This window comes from Ascidiella aspersa, chromosome 1, assembly GCF_963924565.1.
Source record: "Ascidiella aspersa chromosome 1, kaAscAspe10.2, whole genome shotgun sequence".
Lineage (NCBI taxonomy): Eukaryota > Metazoa > Chordata > Ascidiacea > Phlebobranchia > Ascidiidae > Ascidiella > Ascidiella aspersa.
In genome coordinates, this window is record NC_139447.1 from 14,174,567 (window position 1) to 14,193,764 (window position 19,198).

A 19,198-nucleotide genomic window follows, 5' to 3' on the forward strand; every position below is an offset into this window, starting at 1 on the left:
TGAGTAACAATTCTTATTAAAATTCGATGGTTGACGGAAGCAGAAAGTGGAAGTAATTCCATGAAGCAGAATGCGAAGGAATTTCCAAAACAATTTCACTTTACGTAGCTAAATGTAGGTTGGGGGCCTACACTGCACCCGTTCGTAGATGGTTAATTTCACAAACGTTATGTATTATTACTAAAATTCCAGTATAGATGCACATTGTAAAAAGGTGGGATTGCGCGCTTGGCTGGTATTTAGTGACTGTGTTATCTTGTTAGAAATTATTTTTCATTAAAAAATCAATTTACTTTATGATAAACGTTTGGAATATAGTAAATCACGAAACAGTTGTCAGCAGTGCTAGACTTTTTAGTATAAGAGACAACCACGCATGCAACGTACTTTAGTTTAAGTTAAAGTGTCAACCCCAAATACCAAATGTCTAGCTCTAAGCTAATCACATGTACCCAATGTTAAAAACAAATACTTTCATGTTACATTTATGTTTAACGGCATGACATCGAAAATTAGGCATCCCAAAATAACTCTTTCTTTTCGACAATTTAAGAACTACATTTTATTTCTTTACAATGTAAGAGCTACATTTTATTAACATCTACAATTTAAGCTTAACGTTTTTGTAACGATTACTGAGAGAAAAAGCACGCTTCATGTTTAATAAAATATTGTTGACCTTACCGGTGGCGAGAAACAATGGAGATTTTTCAAAAAGTACAAGCAAACGAAGCCATATTAAAGAAAGATACGTATCAAAAACGCATAAAGTACCAGGGTTGTCAAATCACTTGATTAAAATTAGTCATAAAACGTAAGATAATATAGTTCAGTATTCTCTAATCTTGAGCTATGGTCTGCTATAATTGTCAAACGATTTGTACAGAAGGAAATGCGAAAAAAAAATGAATTATTTAATACTGATTGGCCGATGATGATTATCACTCGTGACGCTTCAAAGGACAACAGAAAGTATAAAATATTGTACTCAACAACAAAAACGCATACAGCTTTTGATGAAAACATCCTTAAAATATTGAAGAAGCGCTTTTATATCTCAAATGCTATAAAATCTTGACTGCGATTACAGAAAGTGTGTGGCTTTAGATAACCTTTTTGGTGTATACTGAAGACAGTATATCATAACCAATATTTAAACATCATACAAAAAAAAACACGGACGCTTCATTTAATTCATTGAAAAACATGCACCGACGACTTCATATTAAGATTGTTTACGAGGGCTTCCAGTTTAAAATGGAGAAAAAGATCAGTGGAGAAAACGACGCGATAAAAAATATATAGAGTCCGCAGTTAGGAGAAACCTTTGCAAAGATGTAGCACAACCATACACGAATTAGAATACAAATAAGAGAGAAGTTCCAGATATTTGTGTGCTATGTACATGCCACAAGTATTGTTGCATTTACAGAGCGTGGGCACTTGCAGTTGATACTTAGGCAACTTGCTGCTTTTCGAAGAACTTGTAGGTTGGGTTCTCGTAGCCGTTCTGTTGCATTTGCCACAACTGACGCTCTTCTGGAGTAAGGTGGTCATCCACCTACGGCGACAAGTCAAAAAATTACTCGAAAATACCAAAAAGTCCTAAAACGTAAGGCTTACTAGATGTTGGCGATTCTACCGGTGAAACAGAGTGTTTTTACAGAAATTAAGCAATTGTGTACATAAAAGTAGACTTAAAAACATTATCTCACGGGCGAAACAGGGGTCATAGGCTTCAGTAATTACGCCAAAATGTCTCTATTAGTCTCTTAGTTAAACAATCAGTTAGATAGGCGGTATAAGTACACTTTTTATATTTGGACGCATAAGGATACTAGTTTGTACTGATTGAAACTCTCCAAGCGACTGTCTTAACGTTTGGTGTCATTCCTTAACATTGTCTCAAAAATAGATATCTTGTATTGACCGTTTTGGATAATACGAAACCTGGTTTGACCCTTAAATAAGACTTATTATGTCATTTCGAATTAAAATAGAACCGGTTCGGGCAGAAAATGAGTCGCACTAGTTTTTGCTTTTTGTTAAGCAATACTGTGTTTCCGCTAGAGGTACACAAAGAGAAACATCTACCACCACAGACGAATCGCCAGACCGTGTCAGGCGTGCCACTGACGTCACAATATCACGTTTCTGTCTCGACAGCCAGGCGATGGCCAATATGTGGGACATACTGTTCCTTCTCGGCAACATTTTCATAGCGATTCTTACACTCAATTACAACCGTGTGGGTCCCTTGACAAAATATGCTATTCAGCGAGGTTTGGCTTAATGATCGAAGGTATATTTCTACCTTTTTTCGTATTTGTATCACGCAAGTTGGAACTTGTTTACCATAATATTTGCCGGTATGATGTAAAGTTGTTCATCTTGCCCAGCCTATAACATCATCAGCATTTCGGTATAATTTGGCAGCAAAGCAAGAACCAAACCAGTAAAAACGATTTACCGCAGGTGTGCTGCTTTTAGCCTGGCGTTTTTCAACTCTGCTAAGAATGGGTACAGGAAAGCTAATCCGATTAGTTGCAAATATCGAACAACAACACGTAAGGAAACCAAGATTAACCCACAGGGAGTTCGAAAGCTGCTGTCGTCAGCTAATTTCAGTCGGTCTGTCGTCTCCACATAACATACGTGATCGATGCAAGCTTGTTGCTTTTTGAAATGGAGTTTGGCCAAGTGGAAAGATTTTTTCTCCTTAGGTTCACGGTATGTCATTTTCGACGTCTAGGCGAATCGATGCTTATTCAAGTTATAAATCGCAAATCAGGTGCGTTTAATAAGGAAACCTGGTCATCGTTTTTGCGATCACACAAAAAGCTTGACACTAATTTGCATAAAGACGTGTACAAACCAGTTTAATAACAAAAATAATACAGTCTGTAACAAGCCGCACCGTTGAAAAATTATCGACTGTATTATGTCAAAATGTCCATCACTGTAACTGCTGGTATGCCAAGTTCGCCCTATCCTAAGAAATTTCCGCGTCGAGCAGGCGCTCGAAACTTATGGAAGGCAATTTCTCTCTCGTCAAACTTACGCAACAAGATAACAATCCAGACAGCTTGACTGCGTATTCGGAAGGCTTATTCAGGGCCATGTGCTATATTTAAGTTGCGCATCAATTTGAACTGAAACATATGCCCAAATTTAATACATTAAGGTTATCAACCGAAACGGACAAAACTAAAAGAAAAACAACAACAAAACATGATTGTAGATATTTCAGCTTGCCAGATGGCAATTAAGTTCGAGGAAGTGAGCTATTGAGATACTAAGGGCCTTTCGAATTAAAACTGGATTTGTATAGAATTTATGGATTCTGGTGCCTTCGTCCGCAAATGAACTTGGAAATTCCTTTTTTGCACTTTTTTGCGGAATTCCTTTTTTGCACTTGGTCGATATCAAGGCAAGGAGTTTTGGTGGCAAACGTACACATAAAAAAGGCTTAAGGCAACAACCGTACACTTTTTGGTGACAAATACAAACCAGATTTAATATCGATTTTCGCTGCAAACTACAGGTTCTCAGCAGGAGTCTGCGCAAGTCGATACTTTATTTCGACTAGCAGTTCGTCTGCTAGTTTAAAAAACCTCCAAATCCGCGTGTCTGGAAAAATGATTTGCGCACCACCCCCCGCAGTACACCAATAAACCCAGTCCGGCGTATTTTTGCGCCTTTCTCAATATTGCGCAACGCAATTCGTCAGCGCTTGGTTAAAAAATCGGTAAAGACTCCGGCGATTGCGATCGCTCGAATCAACGACAACAAACAAACTCGTCTGGCACTTACCCGAATCTTGGTAAACTGATGAGTCATTCGATGACGTACCACCGAGTAGCGGACGATGGCCACAAGACAGACGAGGAGCGCCAAACCGGCGAAGGCCGCGCCTCCCCACTTCAGCCAAGCCAGTTCGCTCGAATCTTCAAAGTTGTCCTGCGATGCAAATACACACCCTTACTGAAAAGTGGTATTTGGTGGCTTACATATATTTAAACAAGTTGCCGAGTTGTTTGCCAGCGATCGGGAATGGTTGATCCCGGCAAAAACCTAATGTAAGATATTTCTTGCCAGTTTATTCTGTGACCGATCAGCCCTCTACCTTAGTTTTTTGCCTGTTTCGAACCGAATAAATGCGTTTGACATAAAAATTGTGCATTAAATGTTTGTGAACAAAAGTAAAATTATTAAAATTACGTGTTACTTGACTTTAGATTGGAAGCTTTGATAGAAAACACACGACTTTTTCTACTAGGCAAGGCAAGTAGAGGTAACTTTGCAATTATAAAAATGATATGTATTTAGGACAGGTGTTCAAATGCTGACTCTTATTTAAATATGTAGGTTAGTTGTGACCCAGCCTCCATATCGAAACTCCTAATGTGGAGAAATGTATAAAAAACAGTTATATCGAAACAGTTACGAATTTTTTATTTAGTTATGGGTTTTTAATATTCTAAATCGTTAAAATAAAAGTGCATTTAACAGTACATTTTAAATTTAGGTATAATTTAAAATTTAGATGAATGAAATATGCACACTGGACTTGAAATATTTATCACTTTTTCGGGCAAAAACATAAATCCATCCTAACAAAAGCTTGACATGGCATGGGAAATGTTTTGTTTGTTTTCATCACGATTATTTTAACAAATCATTAATTATATTTCTTTCAATCAGCTGTCAACAACTGCAAATGTGCATTGTGAATAACCGGAAAAAACAACTGTCAAAATGGTTAACTCCATTCAAACCGAAATTAGTAATAAACAGCGCATTGCAGTTGACCACAACAGCAAGCGTTGCGGCATAGCTATGACAGAAGCTCATTTCCTTCGCACCAAAACAAAGGATTTAGACGAAAATCACTTGCGAAAACAGCAACTGTTAACAGCCGCGTCAGCACCTAACCGACACAGGCCTTCTGCAAGCAGCCGCGAAGCCATGGAGGCTGTAGCTTAATCCTTATACATTATTTATAGAAAACGGCCAAGAAAGTCGGTCACGTGAAAGCCATCCTCCCCAAACTGCTTTGCGACTTCCACTGATGCACTCTTAACCTGACTAAATAGGGTTTCAACAAACGGCGTTTTGTAATAGTGTGCTGCTTAAAAGCTAATTGCATACGATGCAGGTCACTTTCTATTGGTGAATTTCCCAACTGCAGCGAATCAGAAACAGTTTGACGCTTTATCATGCCGACGTGTCAATTTTTATCTTATAACTTCTTCCCGTGCCAAAGTATAGCAACTATTTATTTCTAATATTTAAAGCGCTTTTCTACAACAAAAAAACAAAAACAAATAAAAACAGTATAGTGTTATAATATCGGAAGTAATTGTTTGTTGTCGTAATTGCTGGGATTGTTTTGTATTGTAAATAAACAATGACAATTGGCTATATTACAAATTAAGATTTTTTGAGAATAGGCTCTATGTTTTGGAGGCTTGCTTGCTCTTTTTTAATAAGGCGTGCCTCATGTTGTACACCCCTGCTTTACGCAATAGGGTTGGTCACGGTTGTTTACTAACGTATAGGATTTTTTGTGTAGAAACGGAGGTTTCTGGAACAAAACTGATGTAAAAAAAAGAATTGATGTGAAACAAATTGCTTGCTACGGGGATGTCAACATGGTTTAAAACGCTGCCAAAGTATTGTGACACAAGTCCCGCGTGTGCATCCAACGCAGTCAGTCGGCTGTCGTTTACAGAGCCAACAAACCTAAAGTTAGCAATTAGGTGATACAAACTGTTGCGCCACATTGGCACACGTGTAGAGCGCCGGCCATTACCGACTGACACCAAACTGTCATAAGGCAGTAAATGCGTCAGAGTAAATAACAGCGGAAACATGGACGAGTTTAAATAGTCATTGATTTGGCGCTAGGCTTTGTACACGTCAAGACTGTCAATTGGGGTATTTTGACATAGTCCTTAATACACTTCGCGCAATGTTATCTTTCTACTTTTGTGCTTTCAATCCCATATGACGCACCCTTAGATTTGTGTAAGCCTTTTAGACCTTTGTGTCGCCAACTTGATAGATAAGGCCAACTTCAACTGCGACCGCTAAGTGCAAATATTGCGTGAAGTTGTTTTGAATTTGAACAGTGTGTACTGTATGGATTTTGTGTACATTTAAGCTACATCCGATTAGTTGGGACCGATTTAGTTGTTATAAATGGGTACCAGATTACATCGGGATGTCTTGTGACCACTTCAGTATCAAATGACACCATGTACAAACTCGCAAGCGGTGCTGGATATATACATAGGGGTAGGTGTAGCATTTCATTTGTTGTACACTTTCATAACCGATTGTATTTTCTTTATTAAAAGGTTTTACTTGTGCGCTTGTTTTTTTTTTATTTTTTTTTTTAAGTAAATCTATTTAAACTACAGATCAGCACAGAGGCCTTTATTCATACTAAGTGCTGTGACTTTTGGTTGCTCGCCTCAATGCCAGTAAGGTATGGCACGCTCCAACTTTACACTTTGTTAACTGTTGATTATCGGACTATGAAGTTAAGGCCTATGTTCTTACGCCGAACACTGCAGCACTGTTGATGTTCGGTTTGTTGAGGTCCAACTCGTCAGGAATGATGTCATCCTCAACATCGTCGTCGTCCTAAAACGAAACAAAGGATGAACTTTGACCCCACAAAAACAAATACCTTTGAAGGAATCACACATACTGGCTTCTATCTTAGGTCATTTGTATTTCAGAAGGTACTGCTTGAGATAAAAGGTAAACACAAGCTCAGCATTCTTACGTCTGGTTTTTTCAACCGAAAGCAGAACGAACGCCTGTTTTATCAAACTCGCACAATACAGACTTTCCACAGTTGGGAAGCACCAGATACGGGTCGATAAACAAGTTGGGGTACATGAACACCACAAAACTTGGGGGGGGGGGGATAAAGCGCAAAAGCATGTTTAGGAAATCTGATGCCTGCGTTAGCTGACCTAAAACGATGGGTCATGTGTGTGCAAATAACACTACTAATGCGGTTAAGCAATTAATGATACATACAATACAAAAACAAAATCGTTATATATCAAATACCTAATTTTTCAACGTTCAATGCTGTAAACAATTTGAAATAGTTGTGTGCATCAACCATAAAGTAAACAACAATGTAAGTTACACAAAGAGTTTACTTTAAACTGCCTTAAACCTAACACAACAAAGCCAATGTCAATCGATTTTACATAAACGCAAGTAGCCGAATGTCGATCAATAAGTAAGGTTTATGAAAAGTTTTATAAATTAATGTTGTTAAATTCACCCCGTATAGAGATCTCAGGTTGTTTTCATCCAGATCATCATCTTCATCCACATCATAATCATCATCATCATCAACTTCTGGAGTGGTGGAGGTTGTGGTTGTCATGGTGTCATCTGCCTCATCCTCATCAATGTCAAACTCATCATTTTCATCTAAAACAATTTTCAAGGTTCAATGTAAAACAAAAATAAATATGCTTAACATATTTTCAAAATATGCAAGTAAATACTCTTCAGCTTAAAATTATTTTTTTTTATCAATCACCAAACATGACAACAATAGATCCTTAAGCATTACCGTCATCCTCATTGTAGTAGTCACTTTCATCGTCCTCGTCCTCATCACCAAAATAATCATCATTTTCATTCTCTATAAAACATTAAATATTTTTTAATTTTCAGATCTTAATTAAGGTTGCTGTTTTCAAACGTGTACGGACACTTAAATAGGTATATACAACAGGAACATTGAAATAGCTAGACAGACAACACAAACCTAAGTGTCAGGAGCAAACAGTTCAATAAAACAGTGACATTACATTTTTAAAGGTGAGGTTTAATTTGAAACTAAACTCTTATAATACATTTAGTCAAACAGTATATAACACTGCCTTATGAACCATCTTTAACTGATAAATATGACAATTGCTTACTCTACTGCAGTAGAGCTAACCCACCTGCAGGGAGACCACCATTATCAATTATTGGCAAATCTGTGGCTTCTTCGGTGTCAGAGTCAAAAGAGAAGAAAGATGTCGGCAGACTATCCAAAAAGTCATCTGAAAAATTGTAATAAATTTAAACTCCTTGTATTCTTGTTAAAACAAAAAAAAAATTAAAAATAGGTTGACAAGGGGATATGTTTTGATTAAACTAGGCTTACTGTTAAGAACATAAGGTATATAAGCATGTTCAAAATAGGGCATTTTACTAGTTTAAATGTTAAGACTCCTATCTTTATTTGATGTTTTTCTTAACGTAATAACACAAGTTTTGGACAGTTTGCTAATGAAAGAAAACCTTCATTTTACACTTTATTAATCCATATTAAGTAATAAACTAATTTAAAATAAGGTTTAATATTAACTATATTTGAGATTTACAATTTCAAGAGTGCCAGGAATCACAGTTTCAACAGATAAACAGACTTGTTTAAAACTAAAGTGATCAAACTATGAATAAAACGAGAAAATATTTCCACAATACCTATTTGACGCTTTTTATCGACATCGATATAGGTAGTTTGTTAAACAGGCATTTTTAGTTATTTATATGGACTGGAAGGTTTCTTTGTCTTTTGAAGCATTTGTGATAACTATTATAAAAAATAACAATTGTATACCATGACTTACCAACTTCATCTTCTATTTCACTGTACAACTCAGAGTTTTGTTGAAGCAGATCATAAGCATTAATGACACGACTCTAAAAAGAGTTAGGTTATAGACCTAGATTTGAAAAAGACAAACAAAAAAACGTGCTGTGTCTTTGGTTGCTTACCTTTATGTGCTCAATTCGTCTTTTTATGTCAGGCAAACTATCTTCAACATCATTTTGCAAGTGATCCACAGCATGATCATAATCCAATTTTTCTTGTTTTATATAATTTTTGAATGTAGTTAGAGTTGTGTTGGCCTACATTATAAATCAATGATTATGTTAAATTAATAAAATAAAAATATTTTTTTCAACTTCTGTTTAGTATAATTTATTGTATGTAAGGTCAACCAATGACGGCAGATCTAGGGAAAATATTGTTATACATATATAAATCCAAACTTCAGGCACAACAGATGCCTAAAATACTTCATTTGTCACATAGTATCCCACTGGGAAATAGCAATTGCATATATTTGGTTTGCTTAAGAATAAGGTTAATGCCTCCTTAACCTAGTCCCAGTGTATGAAATAGTGCTAGTAATGTTATAACATGTAAGAGGAAATTTGATATTTCATGAAAGAACCTACTTGGGGTGTAATTGCATTCAGCTGCTGCATGAATAGTGTGAAAGAACTTTGGCGAGATTTGTCAAAGATGGAATTCATTCTTGAAGAATGCAACATGGAAAGTTGTTTTTTCTTTGCTTGATGTTCTTTAATTAACGATTGTCTGGTTCTTGCAAAATCCTAAAGGTAGATAATACAAATTTAAAACAAAAATTAATCACAATTGGCAATATAATAACATTTTACAATCCCTGTCATTAAACACTAATAATGGCAAATCAAGAAAAAAAAATGAAGCAAGCAATACTTGCAAAATACTTAATTTAGCATGGAAATGTTTGCAAACAAAATCTTATTACAATTAGACAATGTGTGTTTACTGTTTTGAGTAATATTCAACAAGAGTCTTCACAGAGGATTGATATTTTGTGACTTACAGCTTGAATTTGTTTGCGCTTAGCAGCTACCCCTTTTGGATTGTTCAGAGCCTCTTTCAGTAGATTTGTGTTCGCTTCATCCCAATCAGTCATGACCTACATTGAACCATGTATTTTATAATGCATTGTAATCTACTGTCATATTTCACTATAATTTCACAATGCTGCTATATCTTTCTAATTGAAAGTATATACATCTTATTTTATCATTTTGTTTGCTTTAGATTTTGCCGTAACTGTATTTTGTTATATCGCATTGGGAATAAAAAAAACTTAAATTTGCTATTCACCTTTCTTTTAAAGCAGCAATATTTCAGCAATCATACTCTTACTGTTAGTCAAACACATAAAAAATTATGATATAACAAGAATTATACAGAAACAAAGGAAACTAATATTTAACATTGCCTTGCTATTCTACAGATTGTAAAGTTAGTTTCTTTCAGGTGCCACTTAAATTTCAAAAAGGCACAACTTGTACACTGTATTTTATTAATTCCAAAGACTAGCTAATACTTCAAGTTAAAACAAACAAGAGTAGTTTAAAATCTATTATATACACAAAAATTACAAAAGCGGAGCCTATTTTGTTTTCAATGAAAAGTCCTATTTTGTTTTTAATGCCTGAAAAGTTAGCTAACCTTTGTCATCTTAGCTTGATGTTCAGAAAGTTCTTGTTGAACACTGTTAATGTAGATCTCATGTTCTTGAGCAATATCAGATGGAGCACCAAGGTAAGAGTAGGCAGTGATCGATTCATCTTTCTCTGTGGTAGTTGTTGCTGGAGCTGAAACATAAAACCTGTGTTACACACAATAGTTGCCCCATGAAATAACAAGAAGGCATTGGGCATGAAGATTTTGGGAAATAATTTTATGCATATTAATGTATGCTTTTTAAAGAAAATAAAACAGTTGGTACTTGTGGATGGAACTTTCTGGCAGCTATTCATGCATTCGTCAGAGCTTTTAAAATTGTTTTTGTTGCCGCCACACCCTCCATACACAAATATTTCACACCGACCAGTTTCCAAGTTGTAAAACCAACGTCTGAACATGGCTTTGCATATTCCTACCATCTTTGGCAAGTTACAGTCTTCGTTGATGGCTTCTAAAGATTCAAAGATATATAAGAACATTTTTAATAAATTTGTATGTATCCAGGTAGCTTAACTCCATTGTTTTATAAATCCTAAAACAAAGAAATTAGATATAAAATAAACATACCAGCTTTTGTATCAGTTTGTTCAGGAGTTTCATCAAAAATAACAGGTCCAAGTCCTTTAAAAAGGGGAATGGTATCAACTGGATCTAACAAAACCCCAAAATTGTAAAGTTATAGAAAATTTATCTTGGTGTAAAATAAGAATATAAAAGAATTTTTTAGTTACCTTCAGGGGAACAAGTAGCTTGACATTCTTCTAAAGATTCAAAGTTGTTTTCATTTTGACCACACCCACCATAGATAAAGCGCAGACACTGGCCAAACGTTGTATCAAAATACCAACGATTAAAAGCAGCGCGACACAAACCAACCTTCTTTGGCAGACTGCATATTGGGTTCAAACCTATATCAAAACAAAACAAAATACTTGGATCAGTTCATTTACCAACTCAAGTTATATAATATAATAACACTAACAAAACATTTATTAGTGATTGTGTCGTTCCTTTGAACGGATTTAGGCCCAAGAATATTTTATTAGGGCATTTTTGTCTTTTATTTTTGCAAATTTGTTAACCCTTTAAAATGTACCATTCACCCACATAAGAAACCCAGGATTGAATGTCTTGTTATCACATGTGTATGCTACTGAAGGTCAACTTGGTTTGAGTGCATAATTAAAATTAAAACAAAAAACTAACCAGTTGGCTCTAGTTCACCAGGGTGGGGATTTACAACAACAACATTTGATTTTGCTTTTGGCTTTTTGATGGTAGGACAGCAAACAAACTCAACTCCATGAAACAAGGCAGGGGAATCACATGGAAGCAGCATACCAAAACCCTCTTGAAGTAACATGTTCTGCAATATGAATAAATGAAATTTGACTTTTCAGAATTAAAACTCATTATAAAAAAGTTGAATTTGGACAAAACCTAATAGATTTTCTTCAACAAAACATATGTACTCTTATTACCTTATTTTCACATTGCATTTTGGCAACAATAGCCCATTCATGACGTCTTTTGCAAACTGAATTGTTCGATTCATGACGAAACTCACATTCCGATTCCACTCGCAAAGCAGGACTGTTAAACTCACCAACTACACATAGAACAAATAAAACATATTTAGACAGATCCTTTTGTTAATCATAAAAAGGGGAGTATTGCAACTTGCCTATGCACTTGAATGGAGTTACATTTCTTGGGTGACCTCTGCATGATTTAGTGTTACCCATAGCACACCAATTTGATACTCTTTCTTTTTTCAACTCGACTATGTTCACAATGTCCAAATCTGGATACACCTAAGACAAAATTAAGTTGTAGTCAATAGAAAGTTTTAACAAATGTTCAGATTTAAATAATTTTCAATTACAAATTAGTAATTTTAAGCCACCAATAAATAAACAGTTTAAACTTTAAGCATAGTTTCATAACATACATTTTGACAATAAGATAGGATTTCCTCTGAACTTTCCATGCAGTCAGCTTTTCCACCTTCATCTGTAACCCATTCACCAGTTTGTAAATCCTTGTGCTTTGTGTTTTTACCACAGTTCATAGCAATAGCTGGTTCGAACTTGGCAGTTGCAGCATTTTCCTGCAAGTAAAATGGAAATATGTCAAGCTACAATTCAATGATATTTTGGAACACTTTTGTCAGATATCTTTTTATTAACCAAACTCAATTTAAATAAACTGAAATCAACATTTACATGCAACTCCAGTTTGTTTTTAGTTAAGTTTTACTTGAACTAAATAACATGAATGATTAATTTTATTCTGCCTAAATTATACATAAGTCTAGACTTTAGAGCAGGGTTCTTAACCTTTTTTGCATGTTTTACCCCTTTAACAAAGATGAATATCAGATTTACCCCCCGATATATAAGTGCTTAAACTGCTCATCTAAAAAAAAACGAAAGCCACCAATTACATCAGGTATTATCAATGCGACGGCTGCCCTTGGGCAACGAGTTGTTGTCAAAACATTCCAGTTTGGTCAATTTTTTATTTCAGACTGGACAGTTTTGGCTCAAAAAATGACAGTTTTTGCTCATCATAATTGGATGAGCATTTGCTAGGTGTTGTTTTAAAGAGCAGGTTTTGTAGTACCGTTTGAAAATGTTTCCACGCACAAGACATAATGAGGAACTTAAAGACCATTCTCAATAAGATATGTAAATCCTAAATTCAAATAGTTTTTCTGGTACTTTCTCTTCTTTTGGGACATGCCATTTTTAAGATTAAATTTTTTGTTACTTCTACAATCTACAGAATATATTAATCAGTCAATGAGTTGTTTAACCACTTAAACGCCTCAATCTTTAGGCTAAAAAGATCAACAATAAACTAACTTGGCCAGTTAAGCCGTACCCAGCGACAAAAATAGGCAGTCACATGCATAAACAGCCTCGAACTTTCAAACGGTGTACTAAACCTTATACAGTGGGCACTACTAATATAAAGCAGTTAAAATATTGCTAAACTATTTGGGCCTAAACTGCACAAAAATTAAACTTAGTTCACACTGTCTGCTCGCAGACACGTTACCTAAATCTATGCCATGACCTGGGTTGCCAGATGGCAAAAATTAAAAAAAAAATTACCTCAAAAATAAGCCAAATCTACTACAAAGTCTAACTAGCCTATGTTTCCCCTTAAAACATATGCAATAAATGGACATGCTTGTACATTGAATTTCTCTTTTTGTGGCAATTTTTCTAATTTTTTTGTCGCTTTTAGAAAATTGTCTTGGCAATTTTTTCTCTTTTTGTGTTAGTTTGATCTCTTCTTAACATAACACTCATGAAATTTTTGAATTAAACAAAATGCCTAGAAAAGACAAATTTCATTAGGATTTTTTTTTGGGAAAAATAAAATCCAAAGAGGTTAAAAAAAGCCTAAATTTTAAAATTTTTTAAAAAAAATCCTAACTGGCAACCCTGGCCGTGACTGCCGAAGAAGCTGATTAATTCAAACAGCAAATGACGTAAAAATGGAACTGAGAGATAAGGATATAAAATGAACTAAAAATAATTATCAATTAACGTTATCATAACGTTATCGATACAAGACAATAAAGAATCAGTTCTAGGAAAACTATGCTACCAATACCACTATTGGCACCATTTTTGTGTCCCGTCAGCTGATGTGGATATTTTGATTGATAGCTAATTTACCCCCAATAGTGAGGAAATTTACCCCCAGGGGTAAATTTACCCCAGGTTAAGAAAGGCTGCTCTAGAGAACTGTGTCTCCCCATGTGTACCAAAATGAGAAGTTTAAATTAATGATTGGATTTTAAGTTACAAATGATCACAACATTTTTTTAATTTGAATTAACATTTTTCATAAACTAATTGCACTTGTTTAAAAGGCAAGCAAAATGAAATCACTTTTTAAACTGCAGGAATTGGTGAGTGATGGCGACCCAATTAAAGGTTTAGGCGACCTCACATGGGGTCGCGACCCGACCACTGAGATAGAGCAGCGAAAGCTTATACATCCTAAATATGACTTTTTCCTCTAGGAATTATTATTTGCCTAAATTGTACTAAAGGCTAAAACACCAGCTTTTACTAATGCTCATGCTAGGGATGGTCAAAGTAGAATATCGCATTCTTAGATTTGAATCCAAATTTTTCCATTTGTATTAGGTATATATATAATTGGAGCCGCTATGATTTGTTTGTTTTGCGGAGGAAGGCTGCCCTTAAATAAGTGGCAATTTTGGATTAGGGCCTGAAGCACGGGCAAAACAATTGAGTGCTTTCTTTAAATCTAACCATGTAAGGCAGTGTCAGAGTTTTTTATATGATTAAATTACTTGCCAATAACCGTCACTTGATAAGTGTCAATCAAGTGCTATTGGGCAAGCGGCTAATATGTAATGCCATGTGCAGGAATTTTGCACTTGCCTTATGCCCATAAGTTGCAAAATTAACATTTAATGATAAAATGGAAAAAGTACACTACAGCAGGGTTACTCTTAAGGTCAACTTTAGGCTAATATTCCATGGGGTTATGCACAGAAAAGTAATTTGAAAATATGCTATAGGATTAGGTTATTAATTCGTTGACAAGATTCAAAACCCAATATTCTAGAATACATTGAGGTTCTACTTTGAACATCCCTGTTGACCTGATTGTATTCCACTGCCTTCCCGCCAAAGATCTTTAGCGTGGAAGGCTTGCCCAAAACTATGCCAGTGACGTCATTTGGCGTGAAATATCGCCTGCCTGGTTAATTAACTAAGAAAAATAGCCGTTTTGGGTGTATATATTGCCCTATTTTGGCGTAGGATTTCAGCCAAAACAAATTTTGGCATAAATCTTTGGCGGCCACAAATTATGGAATGCAGTCAGGCCTGTTGATAGTAAGAAACGATACAACAATTTACCTTTTGAAATGAGTGACAAAATGGAAAGATAGCTGCAACCAGCAATAATTCCGTGAACATAGTTGATTCACGCAGTCTTTGAACAATTGATAGGTTTAGACAGAGTAAATAGAGTATGTGTATATATATTTTATTAATATCTGAACATTAAAAATATTTTTATGATTTAAATAAATATTATGCAGTTTCGGTGGTGGTCTAGAATCCTAACACTTTTTTTACAGTTACAAAACAATTTGTTAAAATTGCTGTTGTAAGTAAGAAATAAAAATGGGAGAATAAATACAATAATAAAACTTGGACCAACCAAATCCCAATATTAACTCAAATAATTTCAGCAATATAAACACCAGGATAAAAATGTGGTGGTATTTTAGACCAGCGCCGTAGTTTCTTATCAATCAATTGCCCAATCAAATTTATTTAAATGTAATACTGATTCTGAAAATTCTTTAAAAAAAGCAAAGAGCTATGATTCAACAAAATAGTTACAAATTCTACAACAAGAGGTGGCCTATATAAACTACTTACAGCAGTAGAAAAACATTTTAACTTGACCCTTTGTAGACGTCACTACAGTCGGATGTCAATAATCTGAATATGTACACGACTTTAGAATCTTTTATATCCTCTAATTTAGGCAGTTTAGAAACGGATTACAACTTGGCGATAATCTAAAATCCGGAGCTCTTTCACTATTGTACATGAAAAGTTATGCAAAAAAAAATAATAATAATACCGCATACCACAACGCATATTGTTTTGGTTAGGGTTAGCGTTTGGGTGAGGGTGGGTCAAGTTATTATTAATAATAAACATAATATTACTTGACCCACCCTCACCCAAACGCTAACCCGCACCCTAACCCAAACAATATGTGTTGTGGTAAACGGCATTTGAAGAAAAAAAAAATTTATTAATTTTTACGTACAATAGTGAAAGAGCGCCTAAAATCCTACTACATTTATTTAACACTAACAAAACAAGTATAATATGCTTAACCTACCGAAACCCAACTCAAACCAGTACCCTAACCCAAATATTGTGCGTTCTGGTAGGATTCTAGACCAGCGCCATATAAACCCCCGGCTAAAGTTTGATTATTGTTGGATCCGTGTTCCACCTAAACAACTTATCCTAGTCCTACCGGCAACAGGAACGATCTAAACTCGAAATTAGTTCTAACGCTAGTAAAGACCCATACACAAGAATATTCTCAAAAAATAGAGAAATACCCGGTAGCTTACACTCTTTAATGGGGGGAAGTTATTGACTTCATAACCTACAAAGGCGATGTATGACGTCTTGTTGTGGTAGGCAATTTCTCCTAAGCGCCTCTACTGGAGGTTAACTAAAAAGTGTTGTCAGATGTCGCAATTGAGCTAGGCAATCGGCCACTGGTCACAACAGTAAAACTACATAGTTGCCATTTTTTTCTCACAGTAATCATCTAGATTTACCAAAATAATAATCTAAAAACATCTAGATTTTTATGGAGAAATCTAAAAAAATAATCTTAAGATGATTTTTGAAAATATTCAATACTTTTGGACAAAAAATCAACATAAAAGCTTAATCAACGCCTGAGGCGTTGGCTTAATGCCGTATAAAGTTGCATAAAGGGACTTGCTTGATGCTTTAGATATAAGATTTCTCCTTTATAAAACATTTTACTGAACATGACGAGTTACTGAAATTTCGATTTTATATCTCATCATTTTTTTTTCAATTTGCAAAAAAAAACTTTTCAAATTACTGAAATATTTATCGTCAATAGCGAATCTGTCACTAATTTAGATTATACAATATTTTTTTATAATAATCTAAAAAAACATCTAACATCTAGATTGTATAATCCTACATCTAGATTCAAACCAAAACATCTAAATCTAGATTAAAATAATCTAATGGCAACTATGTAAAACTACAGTAGGGTTGCCACACACAACGATTAAGGTAGGGCGCTGGTCTAGAATCCTACTGTAGGGTTCTGATGTCCATCGAGCTCAGGTCAGGAAGCTAACTCTAGTGACTAGTCCAACATTCCAACAGCGTTCAAAAAATTATTAAATCAACGCACAATAGTTAGGGTGCGGGTTAGGGCTGCGGAGTCGGAGTCGGACTGGGGACTCGAGGAAGACCGAGTCCGACGTGCGCATGCGCAGTAGCAGTATCACATGTTAAAACTGTTAAGGCGGCAAAATGTAAGTTGTAAAAGTGCAATAATAGCAAATGGTGAAATATTTTTAAACCATGGTTGTGTGTGCCCCGGTTTATGCGCAGAACGCTATATGAGTCTAAATTCTTGTAGAAACACGTCTCCTATTTCAGCCTCTAAACAACCACACACAGCTTGAGTTTGTAGCTTGTTGTTGAAATGAAGAACGAATCAAAGAAACTGGCGCAACACAGGAAGGGGACGGCTTTAACTGTTTGGGGGAACCGAGAGAATGTGAAATAATCGGCGTCAGTTACATAACATTTCAAACGTCAAGAGATTAGGCAAATGTGGTCGAGAAAGAGCGAAATTTACCCCCCCTAAAAGGTTCGCAAGAAAAGGCGTTACACGAAAAACAGCAATACAAACTTGCGCCACGACAGCCAGGCGAAAAAAAAGACCGCATGTATCAGAAAGTTAGTTCACAACGGTACAGCACCAATGTTTTATAGAAATCGGTAATTACTGGCAAATGCTATGTAACATAACCCCCAACAATGTACGAATCCGAGGAGTACATTCACAACAAACACAAACATCGGACAGTAATTGCGAATACAACATATACGATTAATCACGCTTCGTGTCATCACGAAGTAACCAGCACAATTTCGCGATCGGGCTTCTCAATTCACCTGCACGAGTCTTGACGATCACTTGACGCACGATTCCCTTGCGATCAGGAAGTACATCGATCACACGACCCAGAAGCCATTTGCACCTATAGGCTGGTTGTCATCTGCCACCAGCACGACGTCGCCAGCTTTAAAATTAGTATGTCCTTTCGTCCATTTAGATCTTGCCATGAGCGTCGGCAGGTACTCCCGAGAGCATCGCCTCCAAAACTGGTCAGCTAGGTATTGCACCTGCCGCCAGCGGTTGCGATGGTAACAGTCCTTTTCCGTAAACAGCCCGGGGGGCATGTTCGGCGCTGCACGTTGCAGCAGTAGGTGGTTAGGTGTTAGGGACCCTTCGTCCCTGGGATCCAACGTCACAGGGACCAAGGAACGAGAGTCCAGGTTCGCCTCGACCTCCACCATCAGAGTGTTTAGCTTATCATTTGTTAAAATCTGCTCCGCAAGCATTGCACTAATAATTTTGCGCACGGAGCGTATATGGGGGATTGAAGTTCCACGCAATTTCACGTTGCTGTAGATATTTGTAAATCTGTTGTTGATTCCACTTTTTTAGTTCTTCGCGTAAGATGCGTCCACCACCAACGAAGTTGGTGCCGTGGTGACTCAAGATTTCGTCCGGACGTCCGCGACGACCGATGAAACGTCGTAGAGCTCCAATGAACGAGTCCATCGATAAGTAATGTGATATCTCGATGTGAACGGCCCTGGTGGAAAAACAAGTAAATATACACCCGTACCTCTTTACCTCGCTGCGCCCTTGTTTCACAAGAAAGGGTCTGAAGTAGTCGACATCAACCGCTGAGAACGGTGGCCCTTTGGCCTGTAGCCTTGCAGTAAGGAGGTCCGCCATCATCTGCTTTCCCAAGGAACCGTTTCGTCGTCGGCAATAGACACACTTGCCCAGAGCACGTCGTGCCGCTACACCACCTTCAATGATCCAATAGCGTTGTCTGAGGGACGACCACGTGTGCCCCATCCCAGCATGTCCGACTTCATCATGCTGTTGCATGATCACCAGGTCCGTCACTCGGTGGCTACATGGAAGGATAATTGGATGCTTTACATCAAAGTCCAT

The 19,198-nt window shown here is 36.3% G+C and overlaps 2 protein-coding genes across 2 annotated transcripts; both read right to left on the reverse strand.

Annotated features, from left to right (window-relative positions):
• Positions 1–578: 578 nt before the first annotated feature.
• Positions 579–15,427, reverse strand: LOC146167921 (amyloid-beta precursor protein-like). Its single transcript, XM_083390954.1, has 19 exons — positions 15,268–15,427; positions 12,306–12,464; positions 12,039–12,168; positions 11,836–11,963; positions 11,561–11,720; positions 11,086–11,262; positions 10,922–11,005; positions 10,617–10,805; positions 10,337–10,482; positions 9,696–9,791; positions 9,280–9,438; positions 8,812–8,946; positions 8,664–8,736; positions 7,989–8,090; positions 7,610–7,681; positions 7,313–7,464; positions 6,568–6,651; positions 3,814–3,960; positions 579–1,561 (listed from the first exon to the last, which is right to left on the reverse strand). Exons 1-19 carry the CDS (start codon positions 15,325–15,327, stop codon positions 1,457–1,459), a joined length of 2,358 nt encoding a protein of 785 aa, XP_083247080.1. The 5' UTR covers positions 15,328–15,427; the 3' UTR covers positions 579–1,456.
• A 3,147-nt stretch (positions 15,428–18,574) lies between these two features.
• LOC146167922 (uncharacterized) lies at positions 18,575–19,198 on the reverse strand. Its single transcript, XM_083386170.1, has one exon. It carries the CDS (start codon positions 19,196–19,198, stop codon positions 18,575–18,577), a length of 624 nt encoding a protein of 207 aa, XP_083242296.1.

Excerpts from the sequence above, each read along its gene's own strand:
- LOC146167922 (XM_083386170.1), bottom strand. The coding sequence starts at position 19,198 with ATGGACTTTGATGTAAAGCATCCAATTATCCTTCCATGTAGCCACCGA.
- LOC146167921 (XM_083390954.1), bottom strand. The coding sequence starts at position 15,327 with ATGTTCACGGAATTATTGCTGGTTGCAGCTATCTTTCCATTTTGTCAC. Across the intron at positions 12,465-15,267 it reads TTTGTCACTCATTTCAAAAG|GAAAATGCTGCAACTGCCAA; the intron begins GTAAATTGTTGT and ends TTTTACTTGCAG. Across the intron at positions 6,652-7,312 it reads ACCTGAGATCTCTATACGGG|GACGACGACGATGTTGAGGA; the intron begins GTGAATTTAACA and ends GTTTCGTTTTAG.